The sequence below is a fragment of the Tympanuchus pallidicinctus genome, unplaced genomic scaffold (assembly GCF_026119805.1).
Source record: "Tympanuchus pallidicinctus isolate F22 unplaced genomic scaffold, pur_lepc_1.0 scaffold4, whole genome shotgun sequence".
Classification (NCBI taxonomy): Eukaryota; Metazoa; Chordata; class Aves; order Galliformes; family Phasianidae; genus Tympanuchus; species Tympanuchus pallidicinctus.
In genome coordinates, this window is record NW_026294758.1 from 42,300,602 (window position 1) to 42,325,698 (window position 25,097).

The 25,097-nt window shown below is 36.4% G+C and overlaps 1 protein-coding gene across 8 annotated transcripts in view; it reads right to left on the reverse strand.

Moving 5' to 3' along the window:
* Positions 1-25,097, reverse strand: part of CCDC171 (coiled-coil domain containing 171) — a 142,988-nt gene that overhangs the window by 19,588 nt on the left and 98,303 nt on the right. For 7 of the 8 annotated variants that reach the window (XM_052701112.1, XM_052701111.1, XM_052701110.1 and 4 more), the window contains 3 exons: positions 17,833-17,978; positions 14,984-15,038; positions 3,316-3,447 (listed from right to left, as the gene is read on the reverse strand). In XM_052701112.1, coding sequence (XP_052557072.1) covers positions 3,316-3,447; positions 14,984-15,038; positions 17,833-17,978 — 333 coding nt within the window. The remainder of the gene's footprint in view (positions 1-3,315; positions 3,448-14,983; positions 15,039-17,832; positions 17,979-25,097) is intronic. The other variant, XM_052701109.1, reaches the window with a different exon arrangement.

Here is a 25,097-nt window from a genome sequence, read left to right on the forward strand (position 1 = left end):
TCATCTCAAGTCACATTTTCAAACTATTATAGTAACTCTTGTTACTATGTAACAGCTTCCAAGTATTTAACAAATACCTATAAATTAAGTCACACTTATTACTACCATGCATTTCAGCCTTTACATAGGATTTTAGAAGACATCTAGTGCAAGGATATTATTGTTGAAAAACTTACATTTTGATTAATTATCTAATTCTGCAATTCAATAAAGTGCAAGCTTTGCAGAAAATTCAGAGTTTTGTTTCCCAAGCGTCTCACGGCCCAAAGGTCTATCACTAGACTGCACGACACATTCTTTACAATACATGAGCCACTTTCTACGAAGGGATTTCTTTTGTCTGAATCTTTGATCAGCCCTGTGAGTAGTAATGGTATGTGGAAAGTTACAATCATTCAATAGGAAGAAAAAAAAAAAGCAAAAAAAAAAGCAGCCTTCTGATAATTAAGTACCCCAGAAAAAAACAAGCCTGATAGCTTGGTTCATAGTCAAGCAACTTGTGTTCATTATGCTAGTTTTCTTTGTACTTTCCTCTAAAGAGAGCATACCTTTCCCAAGAAACATTCACACGGAGATAATAGCAACTCAAAAATTCCAAGACGCCCCATTTCCCACTGACAAGGAATACAGATCTCTAATGCTACATCCATAAAGTAAATTAAGGATAGATTTAAGATCTCATCCTGTCAAATGCCTTTAATTGCCACTTGTTTTCTGAAAAATTTGGAAAAAAGATAATCTCATAGATGTGCCTGTACACAAAAGCTTTTTATCTTCTTCTCTTGTGAGGAAAAGGTGAGACACTCCAATACACTGGATATCAAACAAAGATCAATTACTGATTCCAGCCACTTACAATGAATTGGAAGCATGAAAAGTAAAAATTAAACAACGTGTTTTTATATGAATATTCAAGAACTATTGCTTCGTCCCCACCATAATGTCTAATTTTGGATTGTCATTTCTCTGCAATTTTTTAAAGAAAGCACCAAACAGCAACAAATTTAAATATTTGGTAAATAAATCTTTATATCTAACATTCACAAAGAATAAGGCCTTTAAATGAAATGTACCCAACCTATAATTACTATGAAGTACATACACATAGCAGTTAGAGAAACCAAGCATGCAAGCAATTCCACTGATTTCCATCAGTAGTGTTCACAAGTTGTTTACTGACTCCTGATATCACTCAAGATCTTAGGATTGCTTTAAATACAATTTTGCATACAGAGGTGAAATTAAAGCAAATTCGTTGACTGCCAGCTATATAAAATAAATAAAAACTCTATAATAAACTTAAAAAGCTATCAAACAAGCACTGAGTAACTAGAGTCAGGAAAAAAGAAAAGGAAAAAAGAAAGGAAAAGGAGGGAAAAAGGGGAAGGAAACTGTATGGGAAGTGCTGAGTCACGGCCTGAACCTCTGATTGATCACCTGAGGCGAGCACTGAGCCAGCCAGAGGAGCACACGTGAAGGCAATTCACCTGTGCTGCTGGAAGGGGTGGAGCCTGGCTCCAGCCCTCCTAGCCCTATTTATGAGCTGGCTACCAGTGGGGAAGGATCTCGTCTGGAGATCACCTCTCTTGGTGTTCTGTGGTGAGCCCAACATAAGGGTAAGCCTTCCATTTATTCTCTTTTGTTATCATAGTCTACTTCGCCTAACTCTCTTGTTTATATTGTGATTGTAACATCCATTGATTATACAGAAACTAAAAAAGAAAGGAAAGTAAAATAGAGAAATGAAAGGGGAAAGAGGAAAGGAAAGGGAAAATGAGAAAGGAAAGAGAAAGAACAGTAGAAAAGAACAATGAGATAGACTGTACCACTGATGCTGTTTTCATACCTACGGTGTAATCATGTGCAATTGGAGCTGCTAGATGAACACGAAGTAAGCTTATAATAGTGCACCACTAGTAAGCTAGCCAGAGCACACCGTGCTACATTCCTACCACAAGCTCTGAGTACAGATGTGAATAGCAGTTTTTGAGATTCCTATTGCTTTTCATCTTTTTAGGTAGAAGGAATGGGTTGCTTTGCAAATGTCTCTGCAACACTCCTGAGATCCAAAAAGAACACGGACTGGAGTGGAAGTCAGCCAACAGAGTGAGATCTGAATAAGAACAGCAATATTTTAAAATGCTGGTTATTTCTCCAGTGTCTTCTTTGAAAATAAGTCACCAGTAGGAACTTTTTACATAGCCACAGAAGTGCTCATCAGTATATGAAAACATTTCAACTGTACTCTGACAAAGGCATACAGCTGTTTTAACTAAAGTTCATGGGAATTCCAGGTGTTACACTTTATGTTATTATGAAAGTATGATAATAAAGACATAATTTAAATCTATATGATATTGAAATGCATACATGCAAGAGAAAAATGGCAGATGTATGAAGCATAGAATACATCTCTCTAGCACGTCTGATTTTGTGACCCTGCTCCTGCAATTATATACTTCATCTAGAACTGAAAATCTGTAATAAATTAAAAAGGATTATTTCAGGAATGTAACACTTGCAGTGTGTGACTTCCTTGCTCTTTATATGACTAACTTTCCTCTCTCAGATTCACATAGGAAAACATAATGAAGAGGTATATACTCACTGTACTTTTCATTCCCTCACTGAAAAAATAATCTGCCTTTAGTGATAAAGTATTAGAAGAATGAAGTCATTCTGCACAGCTATGAAGACTAAGGGACAGTCCGTGTTTAAGAAAACACAACAAACTTTAAAACAAGGTATGAAAGCTTTACTCCAAATCCATTCTCAGAGCTGCAAACATGTATTTTTTAGTTCATTTCTCCTTTTTACCCCGTTCTTCCTCTTCACCAAATTATTACTGTTAATCACACAAGTCCTTAAACCCACATGAAACAAAACAGCTTCTATAACTGAGTATTCCAAGTAGTTTCTTTTAAATAAGGAATGCTCAAAAATCACTACTAGTACTAAAACTGTAACGTCGAAATTATGATACTGACCACATCAGCAATAAAATGCTGTTTTTTCCCTGCTTTTCCTTGCCTAAATCAATGGGGAAAAAAGTAGAATACACTGGTATTAATTTTTAAATACAGTATTTGCATGATCATTTTCCATGGCCATATTCCTGTCAGTTATTTAACATTATAATTGCAAAATTAAAAGTTCATATCATCTCCAAAATACAGTATTAAGAGCACGTATGGTAATTATTTCTTTTTTGACTGTAATAGTTTTGAAGCTTTTTGTTCTCCACACATTCAGAGCAGTCCAGCTTCTCAGATGCAAAAAAGAGAAGGAAGAAACAGGATTGTTTCAGACTCCAACCTGAAATGCTACAACCTCTGGCCTGCCCTTCAGCCCTTCTACTGCAAAGGTCTCTAGGTGCAGTTTGGGTAGCTGCAGGGTGAAGTCATTCCTGGTTGCCGCAGTCCATGACAGCAAGGTCTGATCTCTGACCTAAAGGGAAAAAAACAGCATCAATGGTAATTCCCCTTCAGACACATTAACTGGGATGAACTGGGTCCCCTTGAGCCCACTGAGTGGACTTACATTGATCGCTGGACCTGAAATCCATGAATAAATTTAGGACTAATTGATTTTTCGTTGCAAATAAATCTCTAATTCAGAGTGCTGGGAGAGAATGTTAAGAAGAAAAAGCATCTTCCCCTGGTCTGAAATGAGAAGGAAAGAATTGCTGCTAAGGGCTCACAAGCCCACCTGATACACACATTTTACAGATCTGTCCTCTGTAAAAACACAGTAAGAAAATAAATAGTAATTGTACTTCTCACTCAAAAACTCACCAGCAATGAAATCAAAAAGTTTTGTGATCATACAAACAAGAAGCTGTTACAGGACTTCTGTCTGGTGTATGGAGATCATATCAGCAATTCACAGTTGGATTCCTTTAATACCAGTTCAGTTAGAGCCCTAACTAAAATGAATAATCCTCAAACAAAGCCAAAAAATACCTTCAACCTGCAGCACTGCAATTAACAGAAAGTGAAACAAAATCTGCTCCTAGTTTTCTTACTGTAGACTCGCATATAAGAAATAATGCACTAACTAGTACTAATCAACTTTCATACAGTTCATAACTATGACAGCTTGGAGTGAGAAATGCTACAGTTTGCACAAAATTCGAACAGTTTGATATTTATTTATTTAGTGTTGCAGGCAATCTGAAATGAAAGGATAAAACAAAACACCCAAACGCTATCCATGCGATTTCTACATAAGGCTACAAACACAACCAGATGCAGTTTGTGTCACAGTGCCACCTGCTGACTAAGAGAGAAACTGGTTTTAATTTGGAATCCTGCCCGCTTTCAGAGTGATGAAAACACGAAGGTAAAGACTGTTAGCCATGTAAATTGATCAGTGCTTTTTTTTTTCTTTAAACACAACCAGACTTATAAGTCTTGAACAAGGGACGAGTATTTTTTCATTATTTAATTTCACATTTTTGCGTACTACCATAACATGTAATTAGGCTATTAGCTGCATTTGAAGGGTTACGTATTTAGCACATAACTTTCATGGACACATCACTCATACTGCTACACGCATATCTTTCATTCTGTTTAATATAAAAATTATCATGTGCGTCTCCAAAAGATGCCAGACAAGATTCCAATACAGAAGGATAGAAGCACGTAAAAAGATACGTAACGAATAGAGGAAATATGTTTAAGTGGCACAGACTGACTCTGTTGAGTAGCAATAGCTAGTACCGCCAAAATAATCAACTCTTTAACAACAATACACACTCTGACATACTAAATGCACCCAAAATACATTTACATTTTTATATGCATAATTTACTAGATACCATTTAAAACAAATTTTAGATTATCTAGAGCCTCCCTCGTTCCAAAGAACTCACCATTCATGAATTAAAATATACTCCCATTCATTTTAAATCCCAGATTACTTTTTTGTAGTTGCTTACAAAATTAATTTTTTGGTAAAATGTTGATGAGAGAACATATTTCAAATAATAGCACAGGCTTTGAAATCTGTTCTGACTGAAAGAAGCATGCACGTGTAAATCTACTGATACAAAGAAGAAAAGATTTTATTTTATCCGTTGCTCTCTTCTGTGGGAATAGGGAGCCCTACATTTCCCAAGTTGACCTAAAGAATTCCTGTCAATACCTGTGGCTGCCAAACATATGCACTATGATGCAATTTTTATAACAGGAAAGGTCCTCCACGCATTTTTTGCACACACAGTGCACTAGGTTCAGCATATACAGTCCTGTGGAACAAACATGCTCTCCGGAATGTTCTGTCAGCATGTGTAATTCCAGTCAGATGTTAACCTTGCTGAATATGACAAAACACGTTACTTTAAATACGTACATATATACTTACATGCACTCACACATAGGCACACTTGCTTTACATTTTTATAGCCTATATATCACAACATTTCAGTGTCTTTGCTGCCAGTATGCACACAGATAAAAGAAAACATTAATGTGGATTAAGGTACTAAGAATTTATCAACATCAAACCACCAGTGTTTTGCCTTCTACCCTTCTGAACCGTAGTCAATAGATCTAAATATTTTACTGCACCCTGGCCAATTCATTGTTTGATGTTTAAAAACTCACCCAGAATCAAAGAAAATTTATTAAATTTGAGCCCCCAAATGAGATACTATTAGCTTTGAAAGTCAAGTTTAACTGCGATATTGATGATTCTCTTTTTTCTGTGACAATATTCACAAGGGAAATCCCTATGTCAAAGTACAAAAGCAGATTGCTAATACTAGGGGGAAAAAAACAATGTATAAGCAATGGAGGTATAATACACACACAATACAGACAGTAGAAGTCCTTTTAACCCTATTAGTTTCAGACTCTCCATTTTAGTACTGAGGCCTGACAGTGAACAATAAAATACAAAAGCCATTTTTTCAAATGGCTGAATTGAGGTAAGCATAAGCCATTAACACTACAGCATCAGAGAAATACTTATTAGCTCCTTAACGAGCATGATAAGAATCTTCACAAATTAAAAAATATAAGTAAAACTTTTTGTCTCTACCGATAGGTAGGTAGTGAGGAGTGATTCTTGTTATCCACGTGCAAACTGAGAAACAAAAAATGAAGCTGAAGCTTTCTCTGAAAAATTGCTCACAAAGTTTAGGTTCAGGGAAAGTGGTATGGAAATAGTAAGAACAAAAGACAAGCACAGGCTGTGCAAAAATCATTACACAGCTTCAATAAAGACAAAAACATCCTCCACTTGGCTACTAATTCAAGGAATGGAAAGACTTAATGGCCATGCCTACCCTGAATCACATTGGCTACGCCGTATGTTATCTTTATTATGAACCAGAAAGATAAAGACAGGAGTTGGGAGATCGTTATTATTTCCTTAATCTCTAAGGAAGTAAGCATGATACTTACACATTTTACTATCAGGAAAATACAAAACTCTTACGGTGATTTTAATTTAAAAAACAAAGAAAAAAAAAAAAACAAAAAACCCTAACCTCTGCAGACTGTCAGGAAGAAAAATCTATGTAGCTGGACTATAAAAAACAAGTTTTAGGGCTTTTCTGCATTTATTTACTCCATTTTTTTCTGCACATAATATCTGAAGAAATAATACTTTACCTGAAAATGCTCCACTGGCTAAAGACTTAATGTTACAAACTAAAAAAAAATAATCAGGCCTACTGTGAGTTTGTAAAACCAGTTCTACTTTCCTATTCTCCAAAAATGGATATAGAGAAAACGTGCATAAATCTATCTACATACAATGCTTGCATAGGTTTTGATCAGTCCTAGCTTTGTTAAATATTATTTGTCTGGGACAATGAGAATTCACAGAAGTTGTTTGATATGGAGCACAGCTAGTACTGTGATGGTGGGCTGCTAAGTATGACCGCTAGATTTTTCAGTTTGAACATATATAAATAAAGACTAAAAATAGGAAAAATCACAAGTGGATTCAAGCAAGTCTGCAACAGTATTCAAAACGTTTTAAAACAAATGAGCAAAGTGACTTATGACTGCATTTAACTTTTTAATTAATTAAGAGAACAACACAGAATACACCACCATGGCCACTCAATTTAAAATCAATAACGTACTGATGAATTCAGATCAAAGCTGAAATTGAATAATAAACCAAAGTTACATTATTGACTGAATCAAAGGTGTAGAATTTGATGAACTAATTCTACATGTCCAAAAATGATACTAAAAATTCTCTGCTGATCAAAGAGAGATTTATTTTTTTCTCTGCAGACCTCTTCTGTACCCACTGCTTTGTTACCCTACCGCAAAGTTTGAGATGGAATGTCCAGTTATGCCAATAGAGACATAGTACAAAACATGAGCAAGCTGTAAATTGTATTAACGCATGCTTACACTTACCCTGCTGTCTGACTAGTACAACAGATCTCTGGTTCTAGACCTCATTTTGGGCCTAATTCAATGCTTTCTCACATTGAACAGAAAATATCTGGATATAAACTTCACTGTGTGAGCAATACAGCAGAACCTTCTCTAAGTCCAAAGTTCACCAATTACAAATAAAAAAGAATTCACTGGTAGTAAAATACTTTGGGCTCATTATGCTTTTATTTCCTATTACTGCTCTAACAGCATATTATCTGCAATTTAAGTGCTAGAACAAAAATCTAGAATGATGCAGTGATACAATGATAGCGAACGGCAAACAATGCTTCCATCTGCTTGGCTTTGAGATGACAACATTGCTGATGTAACAGAGGCAACAAATATGTTTTGCAAATCATTCTAAAAGAGTGCCAGCAAAATGGTTTTTACCACACTGATAGTACACTGCGTGTGAAATATAAATAACAGAAAGGTTTTTGAATTCCTTTTTGTAAAGCAAGGAGGCAGTTAGAAAGCAAACCACATCAAACCGCAGTCTTTCAAACACGTGGCTGGTTCAGTCACATAAAGTCTGACCTCCCAGGCAGCATAAAACTGCACAAAACACAGACAAGTAAGTTACTATTGCAAGGATCATCCTTCATGGTAAAACATACAAAATTAATATATTTATAACATAAAGTATTTTTATTTGTATACTACGTATAAGGACATGAGGATATTTCAGGGACCAAGGGTCATTTCAGAAGCTGAGATGCTGGCAGTGACAAGGTTGCACTGCTCAAGCTCAAGGCACTTTAAATCAAACACATGAGAACTATAAAACCACAGTTGAACTTACAAATTAAGAGCATGGATCAGATGAGAAGTGATGCTAAGAACTAACAATTAATGAACTAAAAAAAGAGAAAAACATCTAATTATTATTATTTTTTAAGGAGGCCAAAATACACCAAATCACAAGAAATCTCTCTGAGACAGAAAGCATACAAGATGAATGGGAAAAGGGCTGCAAGCTACAGTTGAATGAGTACTACTTGAATGTCCAACACAGCTAGATTTGAGCACTCACTGAAGATCAACAGTTTGCTGCATACTGTTTCACCAAAAAGAAGGAATACATCCTCTATTCCAAGTGTCCAACTTCTGCTGACAGTGGAAGAACTGGACAGCATCTGTACATAGCCTGATACAGGTAGCCATATACGAATCTAATTATGTAGGCCACAATTAAAAATCAACAAAAAAATTCTGTGCTAACACACAGATTTAGTGATTCTCCTCTTTGATCCCTCCCATGCAAACCTGTATTTTATTACAGATTGTATTTTATTACAATTCAACCTGTTTCATAGATGGTGTTTTAATGAGCACAAATATCATTTGTGTAAGGGGTATGTATTTGCGTAAGGAGGTATGTATCTCATTAAGCAAATCTTTTCTTTTCCTTCCTGTGAGTCCAGTCAAGATTCTGGAAATTAATCTTCACAGTGGAAGATTACCTTCCAAACCTTACCTAGAAGCTCAGTTCAAGATTTCTCTTCTTACAGTACACAGACACTACAGCTTTGTTGAGTAAGATGTTCATTTGACCCAGAGACATTTTTGCAAACATTGACCATTGCACCTAAGCTTCACTATAGTTGCAGAACGTGCATTATAATACATCCCCTATAAATGGATTTGCAATGACCTTGGGCTGAAAATGAATCTATGTTCGGAGAAAATAATAGTTGATGTATTCAGTAATTCCACAATTCTCCAAACAAGGATTTTTCCTTACTAAATGCACACTACACAAAGCTGTTCAGCCAATTCAGCCTTCAAAAGAAAAAAAGAAGGAAAAAAAAAGATGAAAAATGTGCTCAGAAATTGGTTATTTAGATATGTTGAGAGTGAAAACAGTCAAGCACATGGATATGACATTCGGCAATGTCTTATCTTTAGTTTGTCAAGGATTTTAAATCCCTCTTGAGCTAGAGTACCATTTTTAGCTTGGCTAGGTCAGAATGACACTGAACAATATGAGTGATGACACACTAGACAGCTATATGGACAGAGTTGTCATCAGCAAGCCAGCTGTGCTAACACCTGTATGTCCCGCACAACTGATCTTTGGGAACAAGGATCAAGGAAGTCAGATCAGTAGGAGGGGAAACAAAAGTAATTCATAAGACACTTAAATGAAAAGGTGTTAGCTGGAAATGGAGAAAAACTTATCTTTTTATTCTTTTTTTTTCCCTTGTAATGGGGAAATAATACCTTATTTCCTCCTATAAATTCTTCTGAGCAGTCATTCAGAACTGTAATTGCATGAACACATGCCATAGCTTCAGAAGGCTTGTGACACAGCCTGCTGAGGACAACTGAGGACCACAGTGATAAACAAAACCTGAACACACACATACAAACATAAGCAGACTTCACTCAAAGCATGTAGGCACACTAGAACAAACAGCTCTGGAAATGAAATTCAGCGAAGCAAAAAAATTGTATTCAAACCTATCAAAAATAATTTTTACATCTTTTCTGAGACACCTAAATAATAATATGATGCACAGTTAACTCAGGAAAAAAAAAAAGGGGGCTGAAAATTATCTAAGTGGGCAACATTTATTAAAGTCTGATTGTGGCAGCCAACGTTAGCTCAATCAATTTGCAGTCTTCTTGCTGAAACTAACAACTAATGCTACTTACAGCTAATGTTATCACCAATGTTATTCACTTGTATATGGACTTAAGGCTACTGTAGATTAATTCCGTACAGGCCATAAAACAAGTATCTTAAAAAAATGCATTTTATTACTACGGACCATATCAAAAATAAGGTTCTAATGTTACTAACTTTCAACTGTTCCAACATCTCACCTAATTTCCAGCTGACTCTTTGCCTTTTTTTTTTTTTTTTTTTAATACATTGTATTTCTGGATGAAGAAAGCTGGGGTTTTTTTGTTTTTTTTTTTTGTTTTAAATTTTTTTTTTCCCAACTGTTTGCACCGATGGGCCCAAGCCTCATGCCTGACCGTTCTACAGATATTTCAGAGAAGAGAACAGGCACAAGGAGCAGTGGTGAGGCAATGCAACACAATGACTGCATGGAGGCAGTTCAGCCAACTGCCACACAACCTTCTCAACCAGCAGAAATGAAGTGCATTGCAGATGTGAAATGAAAAGGACTTTACTAACCAAGTGCAAAAATGAAAAAAACACACTGAATAGGTGCTTTGATCCCAGAGTTGTGCCAGAATGTCAGAATGAGTGGGCTGCTATCAGGTATAGGGGAAAAAAAAAAATTGGGAGGTTTTTTGTTGACTCATTATCACAGTTCATCAGCCTCACATAGAATAGCGGGTAAAAGTCCAAGCTGAGAAGACATGGTTTTTTATTAATCTGACAAAAAAGCCAAATACTAAGCATCTGGTGTTCTAGGCAGACTGAAAACTTTGCCAGCTCATAAAGCTCTTCAACACTTTTAATAGTTAAGAGTATAAAGAGAAACACAAACAATTCCCGGGCTCTGTACAGGCTGACTCACTGGGATGACTTCCCAAAACAGTGTTTTGTATAGGCAGAAGTTCAGAGAAGAGGGGCTTAAGGAGGCAGAAGAAAAGGGAGGTTCAGTGCTGTATTTGTGTATAGCTGGCTCCTAGCCAGCATCAGTGGGAAGGTGAGGGGGAGCTCCACAGAAGCTATCGGGGCTATCCCATACTGGACACAGACACATCTGGTTCATACCACTGCAGGGAATGGCAGAGCCCAGCAGCCAAAATATTGGAACCCCAGTTAAACTGTGTGGAAAAAAAACAACAAAAGCATATGGGGGCACAAGGAAAAGAGTAAAAAGCAGCAGTGCAGCCACCAAAGACACTGAAGGACAGTGAGCATGTGTTCTACACACAAGGACAGATTCCCTAGCAGCTCACTGAGATGATGTCGTCCCCCTGCTGCCCAATGGGAAACCACACAGGAACAGACGTCAACACTGCATCCACTGGCACTGGTGGATGTTTGATGAAGGAACTGCAGCCCACCATGAGCCCATGCTGGAGCAAGTTTCCCTGAAGGACTGTGGACCATGGAGAGGAAACTCACACTGGAGCAGTGAATAAATGTGAGAAGGAAGGAGAAGAAGAGAATTATGGAGGGCTTACCACAACCACCAGCCTCAGTGTAAAGATAGAGAAGCTGAGAATGAAATAGTGAAGTTGAATCTAAAGATTCAAAAAGAAGAGGAGCTGGGGGTGGATGCAGTCTTGCTTTAATTCATTTTGTCTTCTTTTTTCACTATCCAGACCTTCCTTTTTCACTACCCAAATCTATTTTAATCTGCGTTAATTAATAAATTAACTTTCCCTCAAGTCAGCTCTTTTGCCCACAGTCGTAAGCAATCTCTCTGCCTTTATCTCAACCCACAAGCTTTTTCACCCCATTCTCTCCCCATCCCATTAAGGGGGACAGAAAGCACATGGCTGGGTGGGGATCCACCAATAACACTCGAACTCAGAAGCTAAACAAAGGGAAGGCTAAAGATTTTAGCACAGACAGCATTAAATTATTTTTTTCTATGGATTGGATAACATGACTAGTAGTAAGTCATTAACTACTTACATTAAAAATTCTAATTGTATGCAATTAACAGATTTAATGTCCATGACTGTGCTTTAAGAAAAAAATAATATTGATAGGAGTAAGCACAGAAGATGCTAGCAATGAAATAGTTCATCAAAAAAGCATAATACATATATTTAAAAAAAAATAAAACACTTCTCATCATTATTTTTAGAGGAAATCTTCAAGAAACTGTTTGCTTTCCATACTTAAAAGAGGCCTCTATACAACTTACAAAATAAGGCATTGATTTTTTTTTTTTCTTGTCTTGGTCAGAACTCTTTAAGAAAAAAATCTTTGTCTTTGAACTTCAGAAGAAGTTTCTTCCAGAATTTCTTCCAGAAGAACTCCTCCAATAAATTTCATTTACTGGCATTTTGCCTCCTTAAGTTTTGTGTTATTGTTTTTTAAAACTATTATTTGTCCTGTATTTATTTTTTTTTAAAGTAACGGGTCAGTTACAGGCACAATTTCTCTAAGCACCCAGTGTTTAACCTGTTCTATTTTAAAAAGTTCTTCAGTTTAATGCATCCTATGGACAAAAGTTCTTCAGTTTAATGCAGTTTAATAGATCCTATGGACACACAAAAAAAAAAACAACCAGTAATCTTTTTTTCCAAGCCTAAATTTTCAAAAAATTCAGCCAGCATCTTTCGCTAACAAAGCCAGAATTGAATCAAAATAGAATCAGATGATTAGGTCCCTTGTTTGCTCCTGGTGTTTTTTGTAAATTTGTTAAAATATTCACTTAATACTTGACTTAAAAAAAATATTTTTAGGTGGTATAAAACAACAACAAAAAGGTTCTCAAATTTTAATGGTATCATGAGAATTCTTGTGCAAATAATCCAGCTCCCGGTGTCAGATGCCTTTGTTGAGTCAAATATATGATACTAGATTTTCCATCCAGTCACATGGGGGCAGTAAATAATGTAAACGATCCCTTGTCTAGAGCTGTATTAGAACCAGGCACAGAGATCCTTTCCGCTTTGTCTGCTGAAGATTACATCCAAGTATATCCACCAACATTGGACCTGGCACCTACACTGCTGCCTTCTGCAACTCTTTCAGTGACAGAGTACAATAAAGAATGAGGTTGCTTAATGGATATCGGTGTATGCCTTCTTACCCTGAGACTAAGTAAGATTACTGCAGATGTCTGTAAAATCCCTCTGAGCTCTATAAGCAAAAATTTAGTATTATGCATTGATAACACAGATCCTGCAGGTGATGCAGTGGAATTTTGTGGATATTTGCTCATGAATACATAAATGTAGAAATACCACAACGTTCAGTGTCCAACTCCCATAAAGGTATTTGCAGCTAATACTGATACTTTCTCAGCTCTAGATGATTCAGAAATTGATATCCTTTTTCTTTTGATTCACTTTTGAAAACGAATGCAATTCCCAGAATTTCAATAAGGAAAAAAAAAAAGAAAAACCCCTTTACTAGTATTTCATCTACTTCATCATGCTTTCATTTTTCACTCACTGTACGAAAACATTTAAGAACAACAAAGCAAGCTGGATAGGCTACACATAAGTCCCGCTCATTACTGTTACATAATTAGATGCCATTATGATATCAGATCTAAGTTTCAAATATTTCCCAAATGACGATCAATAATTTCCCTTTGTTCTTGTAGGAGAAATAATACATCAAATTACAACTGATTTACAATCAATTGTTTTATTTCCTGCTGAAAAGATCATCCTGACATTTGTAATTCTTATGTTTTCCTCATTCTTTAGGTTGACAAACCAGAAAAGATAAATTACTCTGCTATTCAATAATTAGTTATTTGGACCTAACAACTATGTACAATTCTAACAAACATGAAGAAATGAAAAGCATACATGGTAACTAAGTTTCTAAAAGAAAAATGAGGCTTTTTTAATGTATTGACTGCATTAGGAAGAACAGTATTATGTACACTGTCCTTAAGAAGACAGTGCAATTGTGCACTATCTTCTAAAGCAAAACAAAAACTTTTAATTTAGAATAATAAATTGTCAAGGCAAGAAAACTACACATATACATCAGTGAAAGGAACACAGCACTTTCTGCACTACGTAGATTTCCCAAGCTTGAGAGAAACATGAAGGAGATGGAGACTCAAAAGAAAAAAATCACCTCTCAGCACTGTTTGGTGAAGCTAAAACACAAAAGCAGTTTAGGCGCTGTCACTTTTCATGAATGTTAAGAGAAAGAAAATTTTGAAAAGGGTATGTGAAAATTAAATTAACAACAGTTTTGGTGGACACAGGAACTACAGTAAAGAATAGATTCCCACGTTGCTGGGAATTCAAGATGTGATAAGGGAAATGAAAACACTCCAAGGTAATAAAAACTCTTTTTTTTGCTATGTGTTGCTCTGGACTAAGAACAATTACAAAACAACCAGCCACCACAGCTACAGTTAAAAACAACTCTGTCTCCTAAATAATTACATATTCAGCTTTGTCAGACCTTCAAAGAATACTGTATCAGAGTAAAATAGTATCAGTCAAGGAGAATACTTAAGTAAATCAAAAAAAGTATTTAAAAAAAAACATTACTTATGATTTTGCAAATAGGTTAAAACTTGCCATCTTTTCCTTGTTATACATACTATATACCAAAGATTAAAGCAGCATAACAAAGCCAAATATCTTATGAGCACCATGTTTGTAACCACATACCTCAGCAGTGAGGTAACTCAGCAACTCAGGATCAACAGCCAACAGAAATATTGCTCAGTGATGGAGAAAAGGAAGGCGAATTTCACCACATTAATACTTACATAATAATAAGTTTAATATTGAAACAAAGCAATCTATATATATCAAACTTGTATTTTAACTTGCTAAATCTGAATACTTTCTGGAGCCAAAACAAGCTGGAGGTAGAAACTTGAAGCTGCTATTCAACTTCTGCATCCCTGCTTCCCTGAGAACAAGTAGCTTTAAAAGCTTGATGTGACTGGAAATACAGATGCAGTCAAAACACTTCAAATTCTTACCGTAAGAAGAGTGGTTTCCACAGATCTCATTTGATTAATGAACAATTCTCTGTCCCTGTTGTAAGAGAAAAAAAAAAGAAAAAGAAAAAGTAGTTAGTAAAATTGAAGTACTACTGATGTGTAAATTCATTTTCTGCTACTTTATAACAAAAATGTCTTTAAAAATAATTTTGGCAGTTTTCAAACTATTATATTAGTGTCTCTCCTTTTAACTCCAGTACAAATCTTACAAAAATAGTTCACGGACTAATATTCAACACATTTCCATATGGGAGATGCCTGTACTGTATGCAAAAGATTAAACTAGAATTTACAGGCATTTATTTACATATTATTCATTTGTATACCTGTAAATACATAGCTTACATACCATATTTACAGGAATATCAATTAATAATCACTGTGTTGCTGGAGAGGAATTCTGCAATTTTGGATAAAAAGGGCATGTTGAAGGGACCCCAGGCTCTAGTGGGATGAGATTACATTCTCTTTCTGAAGAATACTGTTGGATTACGTTTTTCATCAAGTATTCTTGTAGACAAGAAAAACAGACTTTTAGAAACCTGACCATCCCTTTCAACATCCCACTGGTCTTCTCCAGTCCAGTCAAGGATCCTATCTTTAAGAAGCAAAAGTTCACATAATGAAATACTACTCATGCCTTTTTGCAGACTGGGGCTTAGGTAAGAATGACAGCTTTGAATAGTTACTCTGCCATAAAAAACCTAGCACTCTGAGAAATGTAGTTGCAGTTGCATAATATTAAGAAGAGTGGGCCACAGTGACCAACAAAGCACAAGAGGAAATCAAATAGAATTCACACCAAATAAGTTGATACCCTGCTATTCCAGGACAGGCTTGCCAGCTAATTGAATATTTTGCTGTAACTCTTAGGAGCTCCTGAAGCTGAATTCAAAACCATGGTAGTGTTCTGCTTTCCTCATTTTACTGATTCATACTATCCAAAACAGCAAAAATAATAAAGCAGCAAGAAAAATAACATTGGCTATTACAATCTTGGTAAAGCTGTAACATAGATTTTTGCCTTTCCAGGATCTTATCTTTCTTCAGATTGGATTTACAAAGACATGCTACTGTTCCTTCTCAATTTTCCTCACTCATGTAGTGATTGCTTTGTCTGGGTAACATTGGTTCTAGAGAGCCAGTCCAACAGAATTAATGTTTAAATTGGTTAATGGTATGGAAATCAAACTATTCCTTGCATATTCCCAGGTATTCACAGTTTTGTGAAGAAAATCCCTGTGACTGTCCTTGAATTACTATCTCACTTTTTGAGAATAGTTAAACAACATCTTTACATAAAACTCTGACTGTGTGTTTACAGCATTTAGAAAAAAAAAGTTTAATAAAATGAATCTTTTTGCACCCCTACATGACAGAATCCAAAAGTCATTCATATATTTTTCAGTGCCTACAGGGGTAAGGAAAATTGGAACTGAACCACAGAACTAGTATTTATTATATTTAAATGTGGTTCATGAATGCAGAATGTGTTTTGTAACATAGCTTTTCTCTAGCAGAGACAGAGAAAGGGCTAATATATTACTGTTGGGTTAGATGCTTACAGGCTCTCTTTTTACTAATGCTACTTCCTACTCCAGAAACAGAATTTCTGGCCACCACTGCAAGAAAATCAAAGAAGAAATTCTCAGAATGAGCCAGTCATCTTCCTATCCCTTAAGATTGCAGGAAAAAAAAAAACAACAAAAAACTGAAAGACTCCCAGGAGCATGAAAATAAAAATGTATTGCTTACAGACAATCAGGTAGTGGAAAAGCTATTAAAGAAAGATTTTTCTGGACAAATATGAAGTCTATTTCATCCCTTCTGCTGATATGTTCCAAAGTTAAAAAAATAACAATTAATGGTATGGGGAAATTTTTGTATTCCATTATATTCAACTACTACATACAGAAATAAAATGGTTTCCAAATTCTAAATGCCACACGAACGCTTTATACTATAGTACGTAACACAGGTTGTGACAGGGTGAAAAGAACCAAGTTTTCAAGACTAAAATCTTCTTCAGGTCAAATCTACTTTAACAGACTCATACTAAATATCACCCAGTATTTTCATTAGCTTGCTGAGCATTTCACCAAAAATCATAGCAATTACAGGACTTTATTCATACATAAAACACTTCAGTCATCTAAGCTACTGTTTTTAAGAAAGTCAATACTTACATCTTGGGTATAACGAGAAATTTTAAACATTTAAATACTATCTTTTTATCTGATTACGTGACTCTACCAGGTTAGCAATAATCACATTACTGTAAGTGGTCAGTCTCTCTTGTAATATAAAAAAGCACAGGTTTTACACCTAAAACTAAAACTCCCTGAAAGCTGAAAGATCCACCCTCTCGTACAGATATGATCAGGTCCAAAATGAGTTTCAACTCCTTTGACAGCAAAGACCTGATACCTAGTTGATGTTTTTGTATGTCTTCTGAGCTAACTGTATCATTCTATAAAAAGATCATCTGGAAATGCTGAAAGCTAGCAGTCATTTCCTAATTAAATGGTGTGGTAGAGCTCTACCAAAGAGACATTGTCAAATCAGTAACATAATTGGCAACCCAAAATATCTGTGCTATTCCAGGACTTAGAAATCAGAACACTTTTAGGAGCTAACTACAGAAAACATAAATCGGGCGTGTTGGATTAACAGTTTTCTTTTTAGAAAACTACCACTGAATTTCAAAGAGAGACAGACGTACTTTTGTTTTCTAGCATCACATTAGCTGGAGTTAAAACCCTGTGCATGAAAGTAAAAATTGATCTTTTGTCTGTTTTAAGTGATCTCCCCAAGGTCCCAGCGCTCACTTTGCTGCCATGCAGAGGGCACTCTCTGCATCATGGATGCTCTCTTTCAGTCGACGCTTGTCCTGCTCCAGCTGCGTAAGAAGTCTATTGAGCTGACGCAGAGATTGATCTTTTCTTCTCAGCTCCATCTTTGCCTCGGAGAGTCTCTGAAAGCAGACAGAAAGCAGAGTTACTTGTCAGGCCAAATAATTAACTTCAATTTATGCCATAGGCTATTAAACAAAGCGGAAAACAGACTGACTGTGAAGTATATTTGGACCATTAGATACTAAGGGTTTACAAATCCTGTAATAAAAACATTACTAGCTCACAACATACCTGTTTTTAGTACATTGCCTGTGTACAAATGTATTTTATAAAATAACGTGGTTTGTTGAGTAGTACTGTATTTACAAATACTAGATCTAAACACAGTGGAAAGAATGCAGAGCACAGCATTAAGGAAACAGAATATGCTCAAACTTCAATTTAAAACAAGTATTAAATAAAAGAATTCACAAAAATACAATTTTGGTTTCTTTCAATACTCTGCATGATTTAGATAATCCAGTTCTCTGTTAGTGCACTAAGTACAGCTCTCCCAAAGTTCTTAATACCAAATCACTACTTCATGGCATATCTCTTGTTTCAACATAAGTTTTCCACATGCAAAATACTGTTTGTTGTTGCTTTGGCTGTTGTTTTCCTTTTTTTCCATTATGGCTTAGAATTAACATAACGTGATTTAAATCAATTCAGATTAATCCAACAGATGACAAATAGCACACAGAACTAATTAATACTGAGCCTGGCTAGCTGCTACTTCTTTCAGCTAGAATAAATCAATGCATTTTGAGACGGCAGTATTAATAACATGATTTCATATTTTGCTAAATGTCATCTTTTATATATAGTGACTTATTGTTGTGGTTTTTTTAGAAAGAAACTGTGGGGGCTGCTCTGAAAGTAATGCTTCCTTTTTATTATGTTGTTCCGTAACATCAGAGGCAGATACTGATAAGGCAGTAGAAGTTGAATTTTCCCTCCAATATTCTATCACATTTTGCAGTCATGTGGCGGATGGCAGCAGATAAAATGGTATCTGACATGGAAGTGCATATGAAGCAAAGGTGTGCCACTGAACTCCTCCATGCAGAAAACATGGCACCCTCTGACATTCATCAACACATGTGAACACTGATGGAGACCCAACAGTGGATGTGAGCACAGTGAAGCAGTGGGTGGGACTTTTCAGCAGTGGTATAAACAACATGAAAGACAAGCCATATTCTGGATGGCCAAGCATAGCCCGGAATGAAGAGCATCTCAATCAGCTTATTCACATGAATCAATGGATTATGGCAAGGGAACTGAGTACAGAGCTGAATATTAACTTCAATGCACTGGAAGCATAGGTGGCAACACTGGACTATCACAAAGTTTGCTCCCAATGGGTCCCACTAGTGTTTGCAGAGTAGGAAAAAGAACACCATATGCAATACCATGTCAAGATCTAACGAACCAATACAATGCTTAAGGTGACAGTTTTCTAGATCACATTGTCACCAGTGAGACAAGATGTGGTGTAACCACTGTGAACCAGAAGCAAAAGAGCAGTCCATGGAGTGGCAAAATGTGAATTCCCCAGCAAAGAAGAAGTTCAAGACACAGCCCTCAGTGGATAAGGTGATGTGCACTGTCTTTTGGAATAGGAAGAGTGATCCTTCTGAATTTTCTGGAACCTGGATGAACTATCAACTGCTACTTAATGATGCTGACTATGTCAAAGGCTTGATCTTCCAGAGCCAGACCAGAGAAGACAACCTGTTTCTTGCAACGTGTTAACATAAGGCCCCATTTCAGTTTGAAGACCATGGAGCACTCTGCCAATCTTGGTTGGACAGTCCTACCACACACACCATACAGTCCAAATTTGGAGCCTCCTGAATTCCACCTATTTGGGATGATAACAGATGGACTGCATAGTCCATATTCCTACCAACAACACCATCATTGCAGCTGTGACACAGCAGGTCACCTCTGCTAGTGCAGATTTTTACATGAATGGCATACAAGCTCTAGTTCATTGCTGGTGAAAATGCATAGCTAATGGTACTCTGACTACACCGAAAATCAGTGTTTTGTAGCTAAGAATTTGCTCTGTCAAAACATCACTGTTGAGCTCTTTGTATCTGTTGTAGTTTCCACGAAAATAAATAGGAGGCATTACTTTTGAGATACCTATGTAGATCGGAGCTCTCTAAACATTTGCTTAAGAATGCAAGTTTCCTCACAGATTCTAAAGAATCACGGAAAAACAGAGGAAACCGCAAAGTTGCAAGACTAAATTCTTGCACCTTGTTTCAAAATTTATGGACATCTTTTCTGCTGAAGTTTTAAGAATGCACTGCGTAGTTTTTACTCGGGGGCACCTGATTTGGACTGTTGAGCACTGAAAATAAGTTGTAAGTATGAAGAGTGGTATATAAAGAAGGCTGATAAAAATTTGCAGGACACTGATGACTAATTTGAAGAAGCCTCAGATCTAGCCAAGAGCCAAAAGCACTTCAGAAAACATGTGAGCCAAAAAAATATGGCACTAAATACTATAATCCTGAAAAACAAACTGAAATCTATGAATATTTTTTCTCAAACATTTCAGTGCTAATAAGAAGAACCACATATTCTAATACTACAATGCAAAGTACAGTACTGCTACCAGAATCCTCTGTTCAGCAATTTACAAAATCCAGGCTGAGATCAATCTCTGCTCTAAGAAAGCTGAGGGAGCTGGGTTTGCTCAGCCTGGAGAAAAGAAGGCTTCAGGGTGACCTCACTGCAGCCTTTCAGTACCTAAAGGGAGCCTGCAAACAGGAGAGGAATCAACTCTTTGAAAGGGTTGATAACTGCAGGACAAGGGGAATGGTTTTAAGTTGAGAGAGGGGAGATTTAGGTTGGATGTCAGGGGGAAATTCTTTACAGAGAGAGTGGTGAGGTGCTGGAACAGGCTGCCCAGAGAGGTTGTGGATGCCCCGTCCCTAGAGGTGTTCAAGGCCAGAATGGATGTGGCCCTGGGCAGCCTGGTCTAGTATTAAATGTGGAGATTGGTGGCTCTGCATGTGGCAGGGGGGTTGGAGATTCATGATCCTTCAGGTCCCTTCCAACCCTGGCCATTCTGTGATTCTGTGAACCCCAATCAGGAATTAATTTAAGAAATTCTAAAGTATGGAGATGTCTTGTTCAAGTTAATGCTGGTTGAATAAGTCTAGTATGCTTCTTATCTCATTAATTTCAACTAGATATCCTATTTTTCATTAAAAAAAAAAGAAAAAAGAAAAAAAAAAAAGATGAACATACAGATCTCATACTCCCATTGTATTATTAGCATAAACATATCCAAAATCAGAAACGACTCTGATGCCAGCAGTGACTATTAAAATCTTGTCTGAACAACTGTGTTTGCATATAGAATTTCAGAACGTTACCTTCTTCCATCTATCGTGCTTACTGTTGATATATTTTTAGGCAAAATCAGCACTGAAGAAATACAGCTATAAATGCAGAGTCATATCCCTCCCACTCATATTCCCATTTTTTTACAAACTGAAGGTATGGAGCATAGAACATGTCTGGTACCAATGCCTCACTTTCCCAAGTGCCACTGAAAAAAAAAAAATAAATAAAGATGCAGTGACAGTATTCAGCTCTGGTCTGCTCAGAAAATAATTCTGCTAATACTCTGAAACAAGCAACTTTAGATGTAGAGGTTACTGGGGTGGAGCCTGGCTGTAAGATTCTAGTGCTCTAATTGTCTGGAAAAATACAGGCCAATATGTACACGTTAGTAAGAGAGGATGCATATTAATTTTAGTTATTCTCCTGCAGGTACTGAAGAGTAGGCTGTTCCAGCACAGCTTACATCATGGACCACAGAAAACAAACAGGCCCATAATGTTTGAAAAGCCTGTGTGAGATGCTAAACTAACACTGCTTATCAATTCCAAACACAGGACTATTAATGAGGCAGTAATATGAAGCACAGCTCTTGTAAAGCAAGATGCTGATGACAAAGCTATATAGAAATTATTAAATCAAAAATCTTACTGCTTTATTTTGAAAACATTTCAACGTTATTTGGAGAAATCTCCAAAGGATTTCAATTCTATCTATCTTTGATACTGCAGTATCAAAGCAAACTGTAAACAGAACAGCTCCCCAAAAACACTACCAGTATTCACTTGAAACTCCTTGCTACTGTGGGTGAAGTCAAGCCGTAACAATTGCTCAAATACAGAATGGAATGTTCTGAAGTAATGGCTTCTAAGCCTCTCTTTTTTTCCTTCTTCAGATTGATCTAATTAAAACCCTTGATAAACTTTATGGACTCTAATATTTCCAGCTGAGTGACTGAAACCAAGAGGGTGTGCCTCAAGGCAGCAAGGCAACAATGATAAGCAGCAGGTTAGCCACTAATTTCTCAGCCAGGGTAGATTGTGAAAGTGCGATGTTCTGATATCCAAGAAAGTGTTCAGGAGAGAATAGGATAAATCAAGTTTAATAACTCTGCTCCTAATTGTTCCCTCAATGCTCCACTCTAATTACTTGGAGAACTCTCCTGACTGTCACCTGATATTAAGTTGTTGGAGGCTGAGTGTGGAGCAGCGAGATAATCAATAAACATTTAGTGGGGAGAAGAATGAAGATCCCGTTAAGCAGTGGGAACCAGCAGCACCCAAAGCCCTTCTGCTCATGAGAAAACCTATGGGAGAGCCATAGTGATTGCAAAGCAATAATCCAAAGCACTGTTTTTAGGCCTTGAGGCCTTTAGGCAACAGTACATTTGAGAAAAAAAGGTTAACACGGTCACCCTAATTACAGCCCATTTTCACATAATTCATATATAAGCGAAGACAAGCCAATTAGGTAGAAAGGAAGATAAGGGAAGTTTTATTTGTATACTAATTAAACCCCTGATGAAATTAAAGGAAAAACATACAGCTCTGTAATTGTGTCTGAGAAAGGTCACTTCAGGTTCAGTTATCAGAAAAGCACAGCCTTGAGATATTTCACTTAATCCACAATATAGCCCTTATTTTGCTCCCCAGGTCTTAGTATTTACAAAAATAAGAAAATTTCAAAACCTGATAGTGCATTTATCTTGAAATGTTTTCTGTGGACAATTACAATTGTTAGAAAGTTAAGGCTAAATACGATAACAGGGATGGAGGTTTTAAAAACCTACTTTAGAAACCTACTGTGCACGTAGTTTAGAGAAGATGCTGAGCTTTCACTTTCAAGCATAAGTGATTCTGAACCAACTTAGAAGACAAACTCCAATTTACTGACATTTCACAAAATGCCTGTTATTCTTATAGTTCAGATGTTTAGGTATTCAGGTCCTCATTCTGATACCACTGCATTTCCTCTACAACCCAACAAAATCTATCAGTCGAGTTTTCATCAGAATCCTTAGAGGGCAATCTCTCTGGAGAAATTTTAGATTTGGGTTTCTTTTTCTCCATAAACACAGAATACAAAAACACTTGTTGATGAGAATAGAATAACTGGTAGCAGTGCAGGAAAATCTCTTAGGGTGGAGCTGGCACTTCCACAAATAATTTTAATCATCTTTAGCTTTTCTTCTAAATCACAAAGATTACAAAAAGAAACATTAAAAATAAAGAGTGCTAAACACCAAAAACAAAAAACAACAACTATTCCACTGTTAACAGATGGACAATTTATCCAGCTGAATGATAACTGCTATACAGCTTAAATTCACACAAAGCATGTGTGACATACTTACAGTGAGAGCATATTTTCTAAGACAAAAATATTTAGTACGTTAGATTTATGTTGTGCTGACACAACACAGCACTACAAGACATGAAAATATAACATATACATGTTATGAACTGATTTGTGAAATCAAATCAAAGATTTTCTCTTCAGGAAAAAATTTTGTATGCAAATTTTCAATCTAGATTCAAAATTCTATATATTTTTTAAAGACCTGTACATAAAAAACCTTCTTTAAATCAGTCCTACATACGTAATAAATAATTGTCCACAGTAAAAGAACACGAAGTTAAGCCAGCATCCATTTGTCTACTAGTGTATGCTTTACCATTGCCCATTTTGTCATAAAACATAAGTCATACAAAGCATAATTTTTGAATGTCATTTTTTATCTCTCTTTCCTACAGCAAATCATTCATTTCTTTCTCAAGTGCAGAAGTTAAAATTGAGTTTACACTTGGTGGGTGAGAAAGAATAGGCTGGTAAAAGCACATGGAAAAAAATGAAACAGAGCCTTACTGGATAGGAAGGCAGGAATATAGCATCTGAAAATGAAGGAAATGAATTCTGAAAAACTAAATATTTATCCTCTCATTTTTTCCATTTGTACTTGGTTATAGAAAACATTTAACAGCATGAATCATGACTATACAAGCATTCTGACTTTTCTGGAGTCTGAAATGCACATTTAAATGGCTGATCTACAAGGGAGTAAAAGAATCCTCCTACTAAGGAAGAGATCTGACAAATACAGGACATATCTTTCTATCACAATGTATAGAAAGAAGAGAGCTGATCAGAAAACTGACTGCTATACCAAGTTTGAGTACACTTCAGTTTTTTTTTCTGTCTGATTTTTTGTGCCTGCTTTCAGTTGTTTTGTTGCTTTTTGGAGATCAGTGATAAACAGTAAACAAACTGACACAGTATGGAATGGAAAGACAGTGAGCTGGATTAAAAACTGGCTGAACATCTGGGTCCAGAGTATGATGATCATTGGGATGATTTTGAAGGCCAGGAATTAGCAGTGTACCCCATGGATTAACACTAAGTCCAGTCATGTTTAGAATCTTTGTTAATAATTACACGGATGATAGCATGGAGTGCATCTGCAGCAAGTCTATAGATAACATAAGACTGAGAGAAACAACTGATACACCAATGTTTCGTGCTGCCATGCAGAGGGACCTCAATATGCTGGAGAAATGGACTGACACAAATATAATGAAGTTCAGTAAGATGCCACAGGAATCTGAACTGTACTGGAGGCAGGCACCAGGACAGATTGGTGGCTACCAAGTTGAACATGAGCATGTTGCTGCTGAGAGGTGATCCTCTCTGAGGTCACACCTGAAGTTCTAGGCTCCTCAGTACAGCAGAGAGACGAAGCTCCTGAAGAAGGTCCACTGAAGAACCACAAAGATGATGATGGGACTGGAGCTTCTCCCTTATGAGAAAAGGCGGAGAGACCTTGGACAGTTCAGCTA